The 19651-nt window shown below is 42.8% G+C and overlaps 2 protein-coding genes across 2 annotated transcripts; one reads left to right on the forward strand and one right to left on the reverse strand.

Moving 5' to 3' along the window:
• Nucleotides 1-1424: 1424 nt before the first annotated feature.
• On the reverse strand, nucleotides 1425-4156 carry LOC308305352 (uncharacterized protein). The gene is made up of 9 exons (XM_080750131.1): nucleotides 3979-4156; nucleotides 3721-3792; nucleotides 3418-3474; nucleotides 3199-3269; nucleotides 2998-3075; nucleotides 2805-2884; nucleotides 2567-2653; nucleotides 2382-2459; nucleotides 1425-2150 (listed from the first exon to the last, which is right to left on the reverse strand). The coding sequence occupies exons 6-9, from the start codon at nucleotides 2841-2843 to the stop codon at nucleotides 2046-2048; spliced, it is 309 nt and encodes a 102-aa protein (XP_080606257.1). The 5' UTR covers nucleotides 2844-2884; nucleotides 2998-3075; nucleotides 3199-3269; nucleotides 3418-3474; nucleotides 3721-3792; nucleotides 3979-4156; the 3' UTR covers nucleotides 1425-2045.
• Nucleotides 4157-13461: 9305 nt separating this feature from the next.
• LOC308305301 (free fatty acid receptor 2) lies at nucleotides 13462-14535 on the forward strand (the record flags this gene model as incomplete). Its single annotated transcript, XM_080750070.1, has 1 exon — nucleotides 13462-14535. One exon carries the CDS (start codon nucleotides 13462-13464, stop codon nucleotides 14533-14535), a length of 1074 nt encoding a protein of 357 aa, XP_080606196.1.
• Between the last annotated feature and the right edge of the window lie 5116 nt (nucleotides 14536-19651).

Genomic DNA, 19651 nt, shown 5'->3' on the forward strand with positions numbered 1-19651 from the left:
CCTCGTGCTCATGGCGGAGGGCGTTGTAGAAGCCATGGAAATCACTGGGCAACACCTGCTTCATTTCTTGCAGATGTTTGAAGTTCATCGCTTTAATGGTGCGGCGGCAGGTGTAGAGTGGGGACACTGTGATGTTGCTCTTCTTCCTCAGTGATGGGGACTCGTAGGGCTTCCAGGCGTCTGAGTGGTCGATCTTGTACTCCATACTGCCATCAACGTTGTACCTAGGATGAATACAAGGACAGTGACAGGGGAGAAAAGTCAGGTTTTAATACTCATTAAATAATGTTTGTTTTGGTTTCCGCAGCCATGTCATTATTATGTATTCAAATACCTGATTGCTCAGAGGTCATGCACGGTGGGATCCCCAGTGACCTTTCCCGGGCGGATGGCTTTGCAGAGGTTCACCTGGCTGAGGTTTTTGAAGAAAGTGTGGTCTACATACTTCACTTGGTATGGCCTGGGATTGGTACGGGCTTCCCGGATGGCAACGACATACTCAGCTGGAACGCAGATGTCTCTGTTCCTCAGTCTTCTCTCAATCACACTGTGCACAGGATGTACTCATCATAAGAGGGATGTTCTTCGAGGAAGTGCACGATGCACGAAGCAAACTCGTTGGCAGAGAGACCAGCTTCACCCTCGTGCCATAAGTAATTTGATGCATCATGTGAAGTCATGTCATACATGGTAAAGTTATGGACACAGAGCTTGGTCTTGAAATAGAGGGATGAGGCCTGTAGCTTGGAGCAGAGCAGGAGCCCCTGAAGATCCATGCATGTCACCAAGGTCTTCTCACCTGCCTCGTCTTTGTCCTTCTGCTTCATGGCTTGTGCAGTGTCCTTTTTGTTGCAGTGCTCCTTCCATGTGGCAGCCTCAATGTTCCCAGCCTTGAACGCACAGCAGGTATCACACTGGTCTTTCTTCGGGTGAAAAAGAGAGTAATTCAAACATTAAACATTCTGGTGAACACTTGCCTTGACAGCGCCTGGATGCCATGGTCTGCACTGGAACGGATATACTCTGCATGGAGGTGATTGATGGACTTGAACACAGGCTCCAGGTACATCTTAGTAGCCTGATCTCAGACTCAGCTCACGCTTTAGTCTGAAACTGTGCTCTATTCTAAGCGATTTACAGGGAGGGACTTTTTTGCGAGCGCGCGCGAGTGATCGACACGCACGGTGGACGCGACGCACGGTCGCGGACTGTGTGTGTGTGATTGTGTGTGTGTCTCTGTCTGTGCCAGTGACAGAACTGCAACCAGAAACATGTAATCAACATAAACAGCTTGGTGAACTCAGCGCGTGCGTGTGTGTGTGTGTGCCTTCCTCAGCCTGCCTGTGTGTGAACTTCGTTTGAATCATTTCAACTGCTGCGCGGATTGGATATTCGTTAGACCCACCCCCCACCCCCCGCGCTCATTGGAGCAGCCGAAAATAAAAAGTGATTCCTGTACTCAGCTCCAGACCAGAGAAAGAGTCCACTCTGAGAGTGGGCGGGGTCTCTGGTCTGGAAGCAGGCTAACATCTTAGAGGACGAGGACCGGCAGTAGTGCGAGGGAACTTTTGGAAGGTCCAGAAGGAAGGTCTTCAAGAAGTCAGACTCCTCTTTCCTTACCCTCACCCGCTTCTGCTTATCTTCCTCAGTAGGGCTTTTCCCTCTTCTTCCTACCCACTTCAAAAAAGACCACTGCTTCAAGCCTAGGGTTGACAGGAACATGCGTTGGCACACTCCGAGTCTCCTGCCATCTACGACAAGGTGACAGAAAATGGATGCCGACCTCCTGGATTTCTCTGCTCCTGTCCTCCGTCGCTTTACACTGCTCACCTCTACCAATGATGCAACATAAATCTTCCTCTCCTCTCTCAGTCTAATTTCTCCCAGAAGTACTTGAAGATCTCTTCTCGCTTCGACTCTTCCACTTCTCTGCAGTGCAGTTTACTGGACCTGTGGCCGGCTGCAGACTGACATGACACACCCATTTTTCTTCCCTCCTTTAACACTGACTCTCTATTCTTCCTAGGCCAGATATGACTGGCCTATCATTCTACGCCTCTTCTGGATGTTGTTCTTCCAGCCCTCTGGATTTCTCCTCTTCCTACAGAGACCAGCATCAACACCTGAGGAGTCTTCTTCCACCTCAAGTCCTATATTGTGTCACAAAAAGAGAGAAGATTTGTCATTCAGACCATTAGTGTGCGAGTCTCTCTGTGTGTATCTGTGCAGCCCCTTGCGTGCACATCTGTGTGGGTATGTACATGTGTACTGTATGGATGTGTAGTTGAAAGAAAAGAGTTAAATAGCAAACATGCACCATGCAAGATACTACATTACACACATGTGCATCAATGTGTCCATATTAATAATGACAACAACACCTTCATTTCCAGATTCCGATTCACCAGGAGAATCACCATGTTGGTCACGTTCAGGTGTCCAGTTTCGATCAAGCGGATCTGGGAAAGAAAGAGGAACAAACAGAATGCACACGTTGACATAATTCAGTGTTGCTAGGACTTTGCATTCTTTGCTCTGGCTGACTTAAGCCTGGTTGTACACAAACCTTCTTCGTCCCCACTTGTGTCGTCATCCTCAACTCCTTCAGAATCTTCATCCTCCACATTTGAGTCCGGCTCAACTCTGTCTGCACCTAAAGAACAGAAAAGAAATATGAGATGTTCTCACATTAAGTGTGAGGCGCTTTCTGGTCATGTACAGTATGATTCTGAAGGAAAAAAATGAAAATGCAACATTCAGCAGTCACTATTTGTGTTTATTACAGTGATTATTAATAATAATACCTTCATATCCAGATTCAGCAGCACCAGAAGAATCACCATGTTGGTCACGTTTAGATGTTAGGGTTAGTGGTCGAGTGGATCTGGGAAAGAAAGAAACAAAATGAATGCAATGTTAACACACCTGCAATTCAGTGTCAGGCTTTGCTCTGGCCAATAGCCTCGGTTCCCTGGCACTTGTTAGTTTTACACCAACCTTCTTCTTCCCCACTTAAGTAGTCATCCTCAATTCCTTCTTCGCCTCCCTCATTTGAGTGAGGCGCAACAACTTCTGCTGCAGAAAAAGAGAAGAGACTGAATGTCAAATAGAAAACATGCAGCATTGACAATAATGCAAAGTGTCACATGTGTGCGTCATGTTTTTGTATGAAAGACTCTATACAGCTATTAATATTACCTTCATATCCAGATTCAGCAGCACCAGGATTATCCAACTCTAATTTAAGGTTCCATGATGAATCAAACCCTCTGGTAAAAACATAAGAGGAACACAATGTACAGTGAATGCAAAGTAGAAATTACATTGCCAAGATGTTGCATCCTTTGCCCTTAATCTGTTTTACCACAAACCTTACTTCTCTCTCAGTGGGTGTGTGTGCGTGCGACAAAGACAAACCTTCAATCTCCTCAATTGATGAGTCCTCCACAACTGCTTCTCCTGCTGCTTCTCCTGCTGAAAGGGGAAAAAGGTCACACAAATTAATGAAATGGCTACTTTTTAAGATTGTGATACTACAGCAGATACTGATTAACAATTTGTGTTAAGGTAATAATACTATGTTTGAAACTAGTACAGCAACAATTCAAAATGGGTACTTAGTGCATGTTTAGGGATTTGTAACTAGGACAGCAGGTACAATACAAAACCACACATATGTGTTTCTATGCACTATAATTCATAACACACCACACCACATACCTTCACTCCCAGATTGAATCAAAACAGCTGACCCAGCACTGGCAGCATCAACTTGGTCACAATCAAGTGCATCTTGGAAAGATACAGATTATCATTAGAACACTGAATACAGCAGCTAATTATTGTAATTCATGATTAAAACACTTTGATTTCCAAATTAATCACACAAGTTGCACCACAGCCAGAATCACTACACACATCATTAAACTGAGCTGACTTATTCCTATTTTTCTTTCTATTTTTTTTTATCCCACAAACCTTCTTCGCTGCTTTCACTGCTCTCTAGTACAGTCTCTGCCTCGTCATGTCTGCCCCTGACATACTTGACGCTAACCAAAGCACACAGCTCCTCCATAGAATACATCATCCTGAAATGTTATACTGAAAATAAAAGGAGAATACAGGGTTAAAATCAAGGGTAACACAATGGTGTAAAGAAATTAAGTACATTTTCTTAAGTACTGTACTTGAGTACAATATTGAGGTATTTGTACTTGACTAGAGTATTATCAATTTCCAATACTTTTAATCCACTATATCTCAGATCCAAATATTTTACTTTTACTCCACTACAAGCTGAATTATTTCCAATTTCCAATACTTGTACTCCTCTATATCACAGATCAAAATTATTGTACTTTAATACACAACAAGCTGAGTGCCTTTGGAGTACATTTACTCCAATGCAAGCTCACAGTGCGACTCATTGTGAGCATGTAGATCTGCCATTTTCAAAATATTTGAAATGGGACATTCTGCATAGAGTACTTTTACTTTTGGCACTTTAAGTACATTTTGATGCCAACACTTTAGCCATTTTATCAAGTACATTTTGAATTCCAGACTTTTACTTGTAAAAGAGTATTTCTACATTACATTATTGATATTTGTACTTAAAGTAAATATTGAGTACTTTTACCACACGTAATGGTACGTTTTTGTCCAGATGGAACCAAATGGACCCTTTATGGACCCGTTAAGGGTCCATTTGGTTCCATTGACACTCTATAGAAGTTGTTGTGCTGGCAGCTTAATGTAATGGTACGTTTGTGTCCAGATGGAACCAAATGGACCCTTTATGGACCCGTAATGATGTAGTAGCCTATTATAGACGGAGCTAAGATGCTAATGAGGCTAGCGTTAATATTAAACTTTCTTTACATCAAATAAAGACCCCGGACTAAACCCTAAAAGACACTACTGCTAAGCACATTTAACAAACGTTTTAATAGATAGATTGCTGTATTTTATGATAATAATAGCGACGTTATCTTACCTTTCTCTGTCTGTCGGCTCTGCTGTGAAGACTGTAGCCCTAGAATGTCTCCAATATTCGGTCGATTGACTCTCCGAGTAATCCCTCAGATGTGGAGCCATAGAACGCTCCCATGGCGCGGCGGTTAGCAACTAATCTGCGCGGCACTAAAGTGCTGCGCGCTTCTTGTGTACTCACCCAATAATGTATTCCTCAGCCTGGGAGAACGATATTGTCCTGTAGTGTCATATCCATTTGAAAGTTCTGGCTGAAAACGTGTACTTTGTAAAATATCAGCACTTATCACGAGCCAACACGGACGACTTACACGACCGGGCGAGGGGCCCGAAATGACTGCTGGACTGAATATATCAAAACTTCCTTTGGGAAGCACAAAACGTACGGGGCACACAATTGACAGGTGCTTGTGATTGACGTGGGGTGACTAATCACACCACCTGCGTGATTGTGTGCCCCGTACGTTTTGTGCTTCCAAAAGGAAGTTTTGATATATTCAGTCCAGCAGTCATTCCGGGCCCCTCCCGCCCGGTCGTGTAAGTCGTCCGTGTTGGCTCGAGATAAGTGGAGATATTTTACAAAGTACACGTTTTCAGCCAGAACTTTCAAATGGATATGACACTACAGGACAATATCTTTCTCCCAGGCTGAGGAATTAATTATTGGGTGAGTACACAAGAAGCGCGCAGCACTTTAGTGCCGCGGAGATTTCGTGCTAACCGCCGCGACATGGGAGCGTTCTATGGCTCCACATCTGAGGGATTACTCGGAGAGTCAATCGACCGAATATTGGAGACATTCTAGGGCTATGAAGACTGTAGCATAGTTACATACGTTTCCCTTTTATAAATAAAAACCGATGACAACACTAACAAAAAAAATGAACGGTAAAAAGATGAAGCATCCAAATAAAACGTATTTTGACAAGTGATAAAAGTAGAAAAAAGTGAAAAGAAAGCATTTTTATCTAACGAAGACGACAACAACACAACACTGTCTGTGGACGAACCGGAAGTACACAAAACGCCTCTGCGCGCCCGCCCCTTCCCCCTTCTGCTTGAATACTATACTAAAAGTATTAAAAAGAAAAGTACAAGACAGCTACAGTTCAGTGATACAAGGTCAACTAAAAAGAGAAATAAAAAAGATGTTGGGGTGTTTTTTTACACTGGGGTAGCCTATCTATCAATTCCTACAACATTAAATGACAGAATAATAAAATACATTAGGCTATTACCTTTATCAGTGCTTTTATCGTGTGTATTAATAATATATGCATTTCTATTTTATTTAATGTATAAAAATGATTGATTAGTCAATTTAGTCAATAGTTTAAAAACAAATATCGTGTGGATATAGGTTTTATATAGGGCATATTATGTGAGGAACAAACAACAGAAAGCAGAGATTACTCACTTTTACCAGACATGGCAACCGCTGCCAAGAATGGAGAATTATGATTGGCTAGTGGGAAAGGCCGCACTCCATTGGCTCTCTGCTGATCACGTGATTATTGGCCGTTTGATTCCAGGCATGCATTCGTGTGCGCGTGATACAGATTCGTGTGCGTGAGATGACGAAAGCATTCGTGATGAAGTAACCAACAAAACCACTCGTAAATCAGTAAGAAAATATTCGTATTTTGTCTTGTTTTTTTGTTTTGGCATTATAATCACTGCAGCTTCCCCAAAAACATTCATACTTTTTTTTTTTTTACGGATATTTTTTTCCAATTAATTTGTTTACGTATAGTTTTTTTGGTAAAAATGTTTACGAGTAAAAAAAAGGCAAAGTACGAATACGAATTAGTATTGGCCTAATAATAACCCCATACATTATGTCTTATCACTCTATGTACATTCCCCTGTAAATCATGGTTATTATTAGGTGCAGTATAGACAGTTCAACAACAGAGCTGTTTGAATAGCAGAGCAGGTGTCCCTGTAGAGGAGGGGCTGTTTTGTGTCCATGTCTTTCCACCTGTCCTTCCACATACAGTAAGGCAGTGTTTCTCAACCTTTTTTCTGCATGGGCACACTTTTCATGTCCCAAGAATCCATGGGCACACCAACATAATACGGGGGTGTAAATATCGTCACTGTCTGTCGGGAAGAAAACCTTGTATCTCCAAGTTTGAAATGTGTACGTTTCTTCGCAAAGCAAAGCCCTGCTTCATCATACAAGGCTGTCGCACAAAAGTAGTGAAAACAGCAGATCTACAAGCACACAACGCCTCGCACCGCGAGGCGTTGTGCTTGTAGAATCTACAAGCGTTGTGCTTGTAGATTGGCTGTTTTCACTACAATACAATACTGGCTTTCAAGCAGTTTTAAGGGGCACACTTGACCTTTCTCAGGGGCACACCAAAGGTCCCCAGGCACAGTGGTTGAGAAACACTGCAGTAAGGTGTATATGTGCAGGGACGTGCAGAGAATGTTAGAGAGGCAGGGACTGACATTCCTAAAAGGGCCTTTTGGTGAAAATATCAAAAATAGCAGACCTCCTTTTCTGTGCTTGATACCACACCAAACTAAGCATAATCCCACCAATACTGGAGATGTGTGGCGTAACGGCATGGATTTCTACACAAAGAGGGCAATTCTTTCAACATAAGATGCTGCATTCAAGTTCAGGAGCGTTTGGACAAGGCAATTCTCTTGAATGCTGCCTTAAAGGACCACTTCACCTCTGGGACAACCAGATCTTATTTTATTGTTTGGGACTCAATCTTTCAATCTGTGTTTTTAGATATTTTAGTATTTCAGCATGCAACAACTGGTCATATGATGCATTTTGCATCATGACCAGTTGTTGTATGCTGAAATACTAAAATTGTGGTCCTTTAAGGTATGGCACTTTTTACAGACAGATAAAAGGGCAGGGGCTCAAGCCCCCTTTGATGTCTATGTGTGCACTGTGCATGTGCCTGGTAAGGTGTATGTGGGAGTGCTGGGGCTAGATATTGTAACTGCCAAGATTTAATAACACAGAGCAGACAGTCGTGTGGAGCCCATGGCCACCCATAGACGCTCATGTTGAGAGGCCAGTTGTTACTACGGAAACTGTGTTTGGCGAGCGTGGGAGATAAATTGCGGCGGTATCTGCCTACTAATAATTTCCATTATCTGCCCTGGATGTTTAGATTATCTAGTAAATAGAGGGACGTGCCAGTCGACAGCAGGTAGCAGCTCCAGGCAGCAGAACAGAGGGGCTCACGACACAGCATGTTGAGTAATAGCTACTGTACAGCTAACTGTGCCAAGAAATACAGGAATGAGGTAAGCTTCAATTCACCTCTTCTCTTAAGAATATATATATATAAAAAAGACATAGGCCGTTGAATGACTAAACAGAGGGAGAAGAAAATATAGCAAAATAAACATACGTGTAGCACCAAAACCGCCACAGTGAAGATGATGAATGTGTTTTACTGGTTGTCAATTCTTCATTACATTCCACTGTGGTAAAGACAAGTTCCCCAATTTAGTCATATAGGTCAATAAAAGACAGGAACATTATTTAAAAACATATATTTTTTTAAATATATATAGTATCTGTTGAATTTTACTTGGTACAGTATAGCCTGTACATAGGGAAAATAACTAGACTTTATTTTGTACTATTAGCAAGTGTTATTTTTATATTATTTCTTTATATTTTACTTTTAACAGTGATTAGTTTTACCGTAATGTTGATTATTTGAATGGCTGGAATTATCCAAAATGACATGCCCAAAATACCCAAGTTGAACTGGTTAAAATATATGTTTACGGTTGTAGAATTTGCCTCTGTATTGGGAAATTAGTAAATGAAATGTATGTAAATGTAAAAAGTACTGACAAATTAAAAGCATCTTAACAATAATTAATCATTTAGTTCCCACTCCTTCGGGTATTCTGTGTCACTCAATATTTGCACATTATGTGAAATTTGACCTCTACTATTTCTAACTTTTAAGAGCAGCGCTATTAGTACAGAGTGTGGGGAGCAGTTAGGGGTTAGGTTAGGTGTCTTTCTCATGGACACATAGACAGAGGCCGGGAGATGAATCGGGGACATCCTGATTCTGAAACTGTCTCTCTGCCCACTCAGCTATGGTCATCCTAATCTGGGTTCCCAGAAGCTTTTCTCTTTTTTGCCACTATGGTCAAGAAAAAAAGCCTATCCATACCTCCCCCTGAACTTTCTTTTGTAAATACCATTTATTTTGCATTGTGTTTTTCTGATGATATCTTCTGCATAGTACTGTGTTCTATCCAGTGGTGTAAAGTAACTAAGTACATTTGCTTATACTATTCAATTTTGGGTACTTGAGTATTTCCAATTCCCAATACTTTTACTTCTACTCCACTACATCTCGGGTCCAAATATTGTACTTTTACTCCACTACAATTATTTGAAACCGTTATTTACTAGTTAGTTTGCAGATATAAATTATAATATTATAAAACATACATAAACCACTTTAGCCCTATTTTATACCATGGCTATTTAAAAATAGCCTATCTACAAGCTCACAACGTGTCGCATCGTGACGCGTTGTGAGCTTGTAGATCTGCTATTTTCAAACATTTTGTACTTTTACTTTTGGTACTTTGATTACTTTTTGATGCCAATACCTTTGTACTTTTACTCAAGTACATTTCGAATTCTGGACTTTTACTTGTATACAGAGTATTACATTGCAGTATTGATACTTTTACTCAAGTAAAATATTTGAGTACTTTTTCCACCACTGGTTCTATCTGTCTGTCATTCAATATGAGTTAAAAAAGGACCTCAATTGAAACAAGCCATAGGCTTTTTTGGGTGTATCCTTTTAGTTGACCTTGTACCAGTGAACTGTACTGTCATGAAACTGTACCTTTTCCTATGCAAACTTCTAATAAAGTTTTCAATCAATCAATCAATCAATCAATCAATCAATCAATCAATCCCCTTGTTGTAGGTGTGTGTATTACAATAATAATGTTGTTGTAACAAAATTCCAAGGCACATCTGGATCCGTCTCAGAAACGCTAGCCTACAGTAGTAGGTGCTTCAGCAGGAAAAGACTGTGTGTGTGTGTGTGTGTGTGTGTGTGTGTGTGTGTGTGTGTGCGTGCGTGTGCGTGCGTGCGTGTGCATGTACATTTGCAAGACACTTTTAACATTTAATTACATGTGTTGTTGAGGCTGATCGTGCTTTGTTGCAATGTTTTCACCACTGTAGCTGAAAATCTGTTATTTTAAGCAAGCAACACCTTTACGTGACAAAGCATAACATTGTGTCTTCAGTTTACAACCTGTCCTTTGTTTGCAGGTGGTTGTAGGTTAACGATAAGACATTTATTATAGTACTGTATTTGTGACAGAGGAAGCAGTAAAACTATGCTATCATACTTTGCATACAAAACGTGCTGGGCCATAATTAACAGTTCTGTGTCCTTATGGAACGTGTTCATAGTTAACTTTTGTGATGGTTCAACTTTCATCATAAATGAAGAATTAAGAGACAACCTTTATTCTGTTATTTGTTATTACTTTAACTTGATACAGTCTCTGAAGAATTTTTTTCAAAGATTTTTATTTATGTGGTTCTGTAAGAGGTGTGTGTAAGGGCATGAGTGCATGAGTGCACGCAAACCACTTATCCACTGGACTGCATTGCTAATTTCTTTTTGTGCACACTGCCAGTAGGCCAACTTAGTGTCTCCAGTTTTTGTTAAATATTTACATTGGTACTGTCTGGAATGAAGGCTGCATGGAAGAATGGACGGACAGACAGACAGGCGTATGAATGTGCCCTGAGTATATCTTCTACAGCAGTGGTTCTCAACCTGTGGTACATGTACCACTGGTGGTACTTGAGCCCCCCTTTGGTGGTACCCAGAGAAGTCTCCCAAAAAAGAAGAAAAAAAAAAGTGGAGTGAAATATTGATATTATACTACAGGTAGTTAATGAGAATGACAGCACACCTAGCCGTTAATAGAAGATTTGAGAAAGCTAAATCTGTCCGTTGACCCGTCATCAAATTATTGGCTTGAATGCAACAAAAACAAAGAAATCTACATGAATTCAAGGAATAAATTGGTCTCTGCGTTAACAATGAGAATAGGATGGGGTAGGTCTATACACCTGTATTTTAACATCAGTTAGTGGTACTTGGAGAGACAGATATTTTCTGAGGTGGTACTTGGTGTAAATAGGTTGAGAACCACTGTTCTACAGTATTTCCAATGAGAAAGAAGACCATTTGACCAATCACAGTGAAGTACTGTCCTTCGCTGATGTTGTCCTAGCAACCGCCTGCTCTAGCCTAGCAACCACCCGTTTTGCATTATCAATGCCTTAACAATCACACGACAGCAACTGCCCACCAACACCCCATCTGATCGACAGTTACATTCCATTTAGTTGTAACACTACTTTCACTGTTTCATCTATCTTTAATGTGAAACTTGTCATACTTTTAATTCATCTAAAATGAACAAGTTTTATCAGCTCTTTTGGATCTTTTTTTTTAAGCGGTGAAAACCACTTCCAATGAGTGGCTGTGTGTGTCCCACGCCCATATATGGTCATTTCAGCCTTTTCAAAAACAAAATGTATGTCACCTCATGTCCATATATGGTCACTCCAGTCCAGAATGAACAGGTTTTTTCTGTCTCGTACGTCCAGAATATCAGTCCAGAATGAATAGGCTTTTTCAAAAAGCAAAATGTGTGTCCCATGTCCATATATGGCCATTTCAGTTCAGAATGAATAGCTTTTATCTGTCCTGTCCTGTCCTGTCCGACCGTCCGTCCGTCCGTACGTACGTACGTACGTACGTCCGTCCGTCCGTACGTACGTATGTGTGTGTGTAGTGTCCGTCCCGGTCTGATGATTGGATACTTTGAGGATTGGTCAAGCTTCACATGACAATTCGGCCCTCCAGATAAAATCATTAATTCATTCAGAATATAAAGAATGTATAGATCACAGAGTTCATAACTCTAGAACACATAGAATAAAAGTTCACCGCTTCACTTCGAACCGAGGTTTGATTTTTTTTTATATATAAATGTTTATTCCACGATTTTGTAACCCATTTTTCACCCAGTGCCATTTGCCTAAGCTGTAATCCTGGGCTCTGCTCTCCCTCTGCCAACCTGGGGAGGGTCCCGAACTGAGCTCATGCGTCCTTCAGTGCATGAGGAGTGAGCAGGCCGCTTCTTATCGCCTGACAGGGGGAAGCTTCCCCGGTTGGACGTAGGCGTGTGGAAGGAACATGTTATTCAAACCGGTTCCTTTCCCCTCCATCATAGGTGCCCCGGCTGGCATTATAGACCAGGATTACTGCATGTTTTTGTGAGGGTCTCTACCCTAGGAGACATGTGGAGAACATGCAAACTCCACACAGAAAGGCCCTTTCGCCAACCCCACCTAGGGTGTGGGTGTGGGCGCTGATGACGCCCACAGCGTCCCCCGGCGGGAATCAAACCCAGGACCTTCTAGCTGTGAGGCGACTGCGCCACCGTGCTCCATTGGATCTTATGTCTGTGTGGTGACATGACATCTACTAGTGATTGTACTGCCTAAGAGATGGCAATTACAATGTAGGTCTCTGGTGCTCTATACTATAGCTTGAGGAACCAAATAGAACTGGGTGCCACTTCTCAATTGAACGCAATGAATGTGGCCGCCCTGTTCTATTCTGTTGCCCTGGTACTTTGAATGGTGTCCTCAAGCTCGATAGAAGACAAATTTTAAGGCCTTTTCACATGGGGAGAGACACATCTCTTGATGCGAGGGCAGAGTGCATGAGGATAAATTTGGGGTTTCTTTTTGAGTGGTGATCACACCACCCCTAAGCGTGAGTGTGTGTGTAGGTAGGTTTGTTACTAAATATCTATGTGTGTATGTAGCCTGAGCATTAACTGCAATACCGCTGGTGACCAAGGGGCACTGTTGCGTCACACACACACACCCTGGAATGAACTGCTACACTCACACGGCCACACACACACGCACGACCGCTCACTTCAAACTTGGTTTGATTTTTAATGTCTCCACTCCAGTATTGCTATGGCAAAGCATCGGGTCACTGAAATAAACCTTGAAAGTCCATTTTTATTTTCAAATGTTTTGTAGTTTTTCTATCCAGTTTTGGAAGACAAATCAGCAAGTCTGTTTAAGAATGCTATGAAAAAATACTACAAATAATAAATTACTGCCGTGGACTCTAAGTGCAAGTGTCAGTGAGCTAATCTTTTCCCATTCTCCCTTATCTGCAGAGCTCAAAGCCCTTGAGGAGATGATGAGAGGACAGGGAAACCACACTGTCTACTGGGTTTGTTCCAGGACTGCCGACCAATAATACTCTTTGGACTCCCGAGCCTCAAACCGTCTGACAGAGGAGTGCTCTCATCTCCCTTGTGAGTCCAAGACGTGATGTGACACATCCCTGCCTCAGCACTGACTGGCTGTCCAGCATCAAGGCCACCATGCAGGAGTGCCACACCGGCCTGTGCCTGTCGGTTTACCTCATCACCTTTGTGACGGGCTTCCCGGCCAATTCCCTCGCCTTCTACACGTTCAGCAGAAAGGTGTGGCAAAAGCCGACGCCCATCGACATACTGCTCCTCAACCTGACCATCTCCGACCTCCTCTTTCTCCTCTTCTTGCCCTTCAAGATGCAGGAGGTGCTGAACAACATGTTGTGGGACATGCCCTTAGTGCTCTGCCCCATGTCCGGCTTTGTCTTCTACATGTGCATCTACACCAGCACCTTCTTCCTCACCGCCGTCAGCGTGGAGCGCTACCTGGGCGTGGCCTTCCCCATCCAGCACACCCTGAAGCGCCGGCCGAGGTACGCCGTGGCCGCCAGCCTCTTCTTCTGGATATTCTCCTTCGGTAACCTGAGCATCGTCTTCATCATGCCCTTAATCGGCACTGGAAGCCCTGACTCTCCTTTGAACGTTACCCACGGCGTAGGAGTTAATGAAAGTCTTCTGAACGTCAGTTCTCTGAACGGCTCCGATCTCGTGCATGGCGGGCACGGCCTGCCCCATGACACGGTAGAGGTGTGTTATGAGAATTTCACGCAGGCACAGCTGAAGGTCCTCCTGCCCGTCAGGCTGGAGCTCTGCGTGGTGCTCTTCTGCATTCCCTTCCTGATATGCAGCTTCTGCTACATCAACTTCATCAAGATTCTCCTGAGGCTGCAGCACATCGGCAGACGCAGGCGCCTCCGGGCAATAGGCATGGCGTTGGGAACGCTGCTGGTCTTCGCCCTGTGTTTCGGGCCCTACAACATGACCCACGTTGTGGGTTTTATTACATGGAGGAGTCCTGACTGGAGAGACAAGGCCCTGCTGTGTAGCACCTTTAACGCTTGCTTGGACCCTCTTATTTTCTACTTCTCCTCGGCTGCGGTGAGGGGCACTGTGGGCAGCGTGTTGGACGGGGTGAAGAGTCGAATGTGCATGTCTTGTCACATGCTCCAGTCCCTTTGGAAGCGAGTTACCAAGACAGCAAAAGATAAGACACCCAAACAAGAGGAGATCAATGCTATCTGAACCTGACTGAATGGGAGTCGTGAGTGGCTGACTTCACTAATTTGTTATTTCACTGTTTCCTGGAAGCAGGAAATGTGAGCCATGTGTCTACCTTTACACGTGAGAAGTTGTAATTTTACGATGTTTGATCATCCATTGGTGAACTTCCTACTCAGATTAGAGACAGGATATGTGGACCTTTATCTGAGGAGAGAGAAAAGAAAGAAAAAAATAGCAGTTTCCTGAACATTAATGCTGCCATTCAGTGACTATGCTTTGCCTTAATACAGTGGTTGTTGTGGATTGCCAGATTCAAATGAAAAATGACTTGAATGACAATTAGACTTTGCAAGATGGTGAAATATTGTGGTTCCTTTATCCAAACAGACATTCTAGGAAGATTGGCTAGAGGCCAACAAATGGACTATCTAAGCAACACCTTCAAACGTCATCTCTTAGAAATGAGAGATAAGCAGTTCACACAAATAACACCAGCTATATTTATGTAGCAGGTAATTCTGTTTGTCTGTCTGTCTGTGTGTGCGTGCATGCGCTCATGTGTGTGTGTGTGTGTGTGTGTGTGTGTGTGTGTGTGTGTGTGTGTGTGTGTGTGTGTGTGTGTGTGTGTGTGTGTGTGTGTGTGTGTGTGTGTGTGTGTGTGTGTGTGTGTGTGTGTGTGTGTGTGTGTGTGTGTGTGTGTGTGTGTGTGTGAGCATGCGTGCATGCGTGCGTGTGTGAGAGAGAGAGATTTAAAGCAAAGCAAAAAAGGTTTGACTAAATGTGAAGGTAATGTTTAAAGATCCATTGCGTCATAACTGTATGAATTTATGAAATGAGTCATGTTTGTTTTATCAATAGATATCAGAACATGGGGCACTGAAGTGGGATATACAAATACATATCTTATAGCCTATAACAAAAGCTTTCTTTCCGGGCAGGGAAGTAAATATAAACATTTGTATTGCAAAGAAATAAGAAAAAATGGTTACAGCTTTGAATGCCTGTCAATTATGTATTTATACATCTGCATACCCTGAATGTAATACTGTACTAACCATTTATATACAGTACAGTTATTGTTCCTGTGTATCGTTGTCAGTGTGAGTGGGAGAAAATATACAGTAAACCCCTCTTCATCAAGTATGTGAATTGAGAACACACCCCACATATCGCAAACATAAACAATCCTATCACACCAGGAAGCACTCGCATCACCTCTAATCCTGTTATCTAGGGGATTAGACTTCAGCTATAAGGTTGAGCTGATTACTGCATCTATTTGACAGGCACATCATGCATGAAGCATTCTTTTTGACGTACACTACGGACCTGAGTGAATGACTAATATAGTCATGCAGTTACAGTATAGTACCAGCAACTCCCTCTCTCTCTCTCTCTCTCTCACACACACACACACACACACACACACACACACACACACACACACACACACACACACACACACACACACACACACACACACACACACACACACACACACACTTTAACCAGTATTTATGTCTTCATAATACAATAAGCATGTCACTCAGTACTCTATGGTGTATAAGTAACCGCGTCTCTGCCATGGCATACTGTATATGGCGGCTGCCAATTATAGCTGAGACAGTGGTACAATTATACAATGATCCTAAAGATAAGCATCAAAAATATCCAATAAGTTCTTGTTTCCATTGTGGTCCTATGTATTGAATTCACCAACACAAAGACACAAAGTTAAAACACTTACAATGTACGGGAAAAAAGAATTGCCATTGCGTAATAGGCTACTGTACTTGGTAGAGAGTGAAACGAGCAAAAATGTTACAGCAGGGGATTCTGAACGTGACAGCAACTTGGATAATATAATGTAGGACAGGGCTGACAGCACACTCACAGTCTGACATGACATTAACTGGTAGTTGTGCTCATTTCTCATTCTTCTCTCGAGGTGATGCAGGATCTGAATTTGTACAATGCTGTTTGTCAAGGGCTGGTCTGCTGAGATGAGCCAGACAAAGCAGCACAGTCCTCCTGTTTGGCGGTCTCATGTGTTTCATGGTTTATTATCTGGAAGACAGTATAGTCGGTCAAATGTGGATTGCAACATTGTTGACATTTTGTATAACAGTGGCTGGTTATGGAGATAACGAGATATGACTTTAAAGAAAGATTATCGATGTGTGTGTGCAGGGCCAGGCCCCTGGGCTTGAGTCATTGGTGACTCAATCACGAGATGATAAACTACAACTGCTCGAACTAGGAATAATATTATTGGCATAATTTAAAGCACATAAGGAAAAAGCAAGGCCGTTCACGGAGAACGACAAGAAAAACTGGCTACACGGAGCTGGATATTTCATATCCTGGTTTTTCAGATATCCACATAGACAAATATCTAGGTCCACACGGAGCTGGATATTTCATATATCCCGGTTTTTCAGATATCCACATAGAAAAATATCTAGGTCCACACGACAAAGATATCTAGGTCTTACAAGCACACACACAGTAAAGTCTTCAGAGATATCCGGGTTCCCTGTCTACACGGATCCAGTGAATCAGATATTTTTCAGTGTCTTCACTTATTTATCCGGTTTAAAAAATATCCAGCTTCGCAGCCAAAATATCCAGCTTCATGTGGCTGCAAGCCCCAACAGCACAAAAAAATGTCTAGCTTCGGAAATATCCAGCTCCGTGTAGCCATGGCCAAATACGTAGGTCATCAACGACTTCTGATTTTTGCAAGTCTACTTGTCGGTTGATGACATCATCACATTAACACACAAGGGGGACCACACAGACTGCTTGCCGTTAAGCAGTGAGCAACTTGTATTAAATATGTAACATTAACAATAATGTACAGTTAAGTGCAGAATGATTCAGGCCTGAGTACAGTATAGTTAAGTGCAGCAGGATTATTAGGCTACTGTCAACAACAGAAATACCACACAGGCTTTTCACTATACCTTAAATTGTTTGGTAAATTTAACAGCACATAACGCACAATAGTGGTTGTACAACAGTTGTCTTTTTTCTGACATACTGTATTTCATGGGCTCATGACGTTTTTGACATGTTTACCAAAGGTAGGCGGGTATACTCACACAGATGAGACCTCTTCTTTCGCATGCAAAGATGCTTGAGTCCTGTGACGACAAAATCACCCATTATCCTCTTAGCTTTTCTTAACTACTTGCTGTAAGATTTGATCTGATAAATGTATCGGTTACCTTCAAGTAAAAACACCATGGTTACTGCGGACAAGAAACACATCTTCAGAATATTCAGGTACGCAATCACCTCATTAGGGGAAGCATCTGGCATTTGAGGTGACGACGAATAACCACAACAACAAACAGCAACAACAAAATAACACTTGATTAGTACAGACTTCTGGTCGTATTGAGCGAGACAGAATTAAATCAGGAAGGTTGAACTGGCTTTAGTTGATGGACGTTTGCTTCCTCCCGGGGAGAAGAGGTGTTTAAACATCGATTGGGGGGAAATCATTAATTCGCTCAAGTATGCAATATTGCAGGCAACGCGTTGCCTTGGAATGATCAATGTCTGCATGACCCACATTAACACAGCAGGGAAAATACTGTGGCAGTGTCTCATGGTATGTGGTCCTTTCCCTTGGTGGACAGTAAGTTAAACATTTACTTGAGTACTGTACTTAAAGGGATAGTTCACCCCCAAAATGACTTTTTTATGTTGATTACTCACCCCATGGAGACTTGAATTCATGGATATTTTTTAGTTTTCGTCGCATTCCTAAGCCAATACTTTGAAGAGACTCTTGTTCGTCATCAATTGGCTTAGGAATGCGACAAAAACAAAATAAATATCCATGAATTCTCCATGGGGTGAGTAATCGATAGAAAAACGTTTGTTTTTGGGTGAACTATCCCATTAAGTAAATGTTTTTTGCTTCCCTTTTTCTCCCCAACGTTTGACGTTATGCCAGTTACGGACCCTATTCGAGTACAAATATTTTTTTCATTGACTTATTGTGTCTCCATGGTACTGCTGGTCAAACACACACGCAAGCGCACGCGCGCACACACACACACACACACACACACACACACACACACACACACACACACACACACACACACACACACACACACAACCTCCACAATGCACTCATTCTAGCCAGACTTTATCTATAAGCTCTCAGCGTGTCGCATCATGACTCGTCAGAGTGAGCCTATAACACCAGGGCCTCAGTGACATGCAGATACAGTACTGCACATGCACACTTTACCCATCAAACACAGATATCTGCTTCTCACCCCAGGTGAAGGGAGCAGCAGACAGCGTGGTGTTCAGAGCCGGGTGGTCGTGTACGCTACAGACATAGGCCATCCCGGCGTCCAGGGACCGCTTCGGCGGGAGGGGCAGAACGCTGACAAGGTACACCTCCCGACTGTGTTTGTCCATCAGCTGGAAGCACTCGGGTGGATATTGAGATGTGGTGGAGTTCAGCACGGGGGCCGCCTGCCGCTCTGACGCCGTAGGGACCCCCGGGACCAGCCCCACCAGGAGGTCAACGGGATGATTGATGGATGGAAGTGTGCAGTTGACGACTGACGGGCGGTCAATACCCGCGTCGGTTTGGTAGGTCCAGGTGAGAGTCAGTCGGCTCGGGTGGAATCCCCCGGTGATGCACAGGAGGGCCCACTGATCCTCCTGTGGGTTGGTAGGAACCTGGAGAAAGATCCTGGGGGCCGAAGGAGATGCTGGCAGTGTGGGAATAAGGGAATAAGTGTAAGGGAATAAGGGAGAAAGAAGTGAGTGTGTGTGTGTGTGTGTGTGTGTGTGTGTGCTGTCAGAGTGTGTCAGAGCTCTGTGAATAATAACAACAACAATACGTCGTTGTCGGGAGGAAACCTTGTATGTCCAAAACCGTTCCCTTTTTATGTTATTTTAAAAACAAGTTAAAGTAGTGAAAATAGACGATCTATAAGCACACAGCGTCTTGTGGTGCGAGGCGTTGTGTGCTTGTAGATCTGCTATTTTCACTAGATTTGTGGGACACTTGTATTATGAAGTAGGGCTTTAATTTACAAAAAAATACAAATTTGAAACTTGAAGATACAAGGTTTATGCCCGACTGTGACGAATAACAACA

Source organism: Nannobrachium achirus (genome assembly GCF_963921795.1).
Source record: "Nannobrachium achirus genome assembly, chromosome: 2".
In the NCBI taxonomy this organism is placed as follows: domain Eukaryota; kingdom Metazoa; phylum Chordata; class Actinopteri; order Myctophiformes; family Myctophidae; genus Nannobrachium; species Nannobrachium achirus.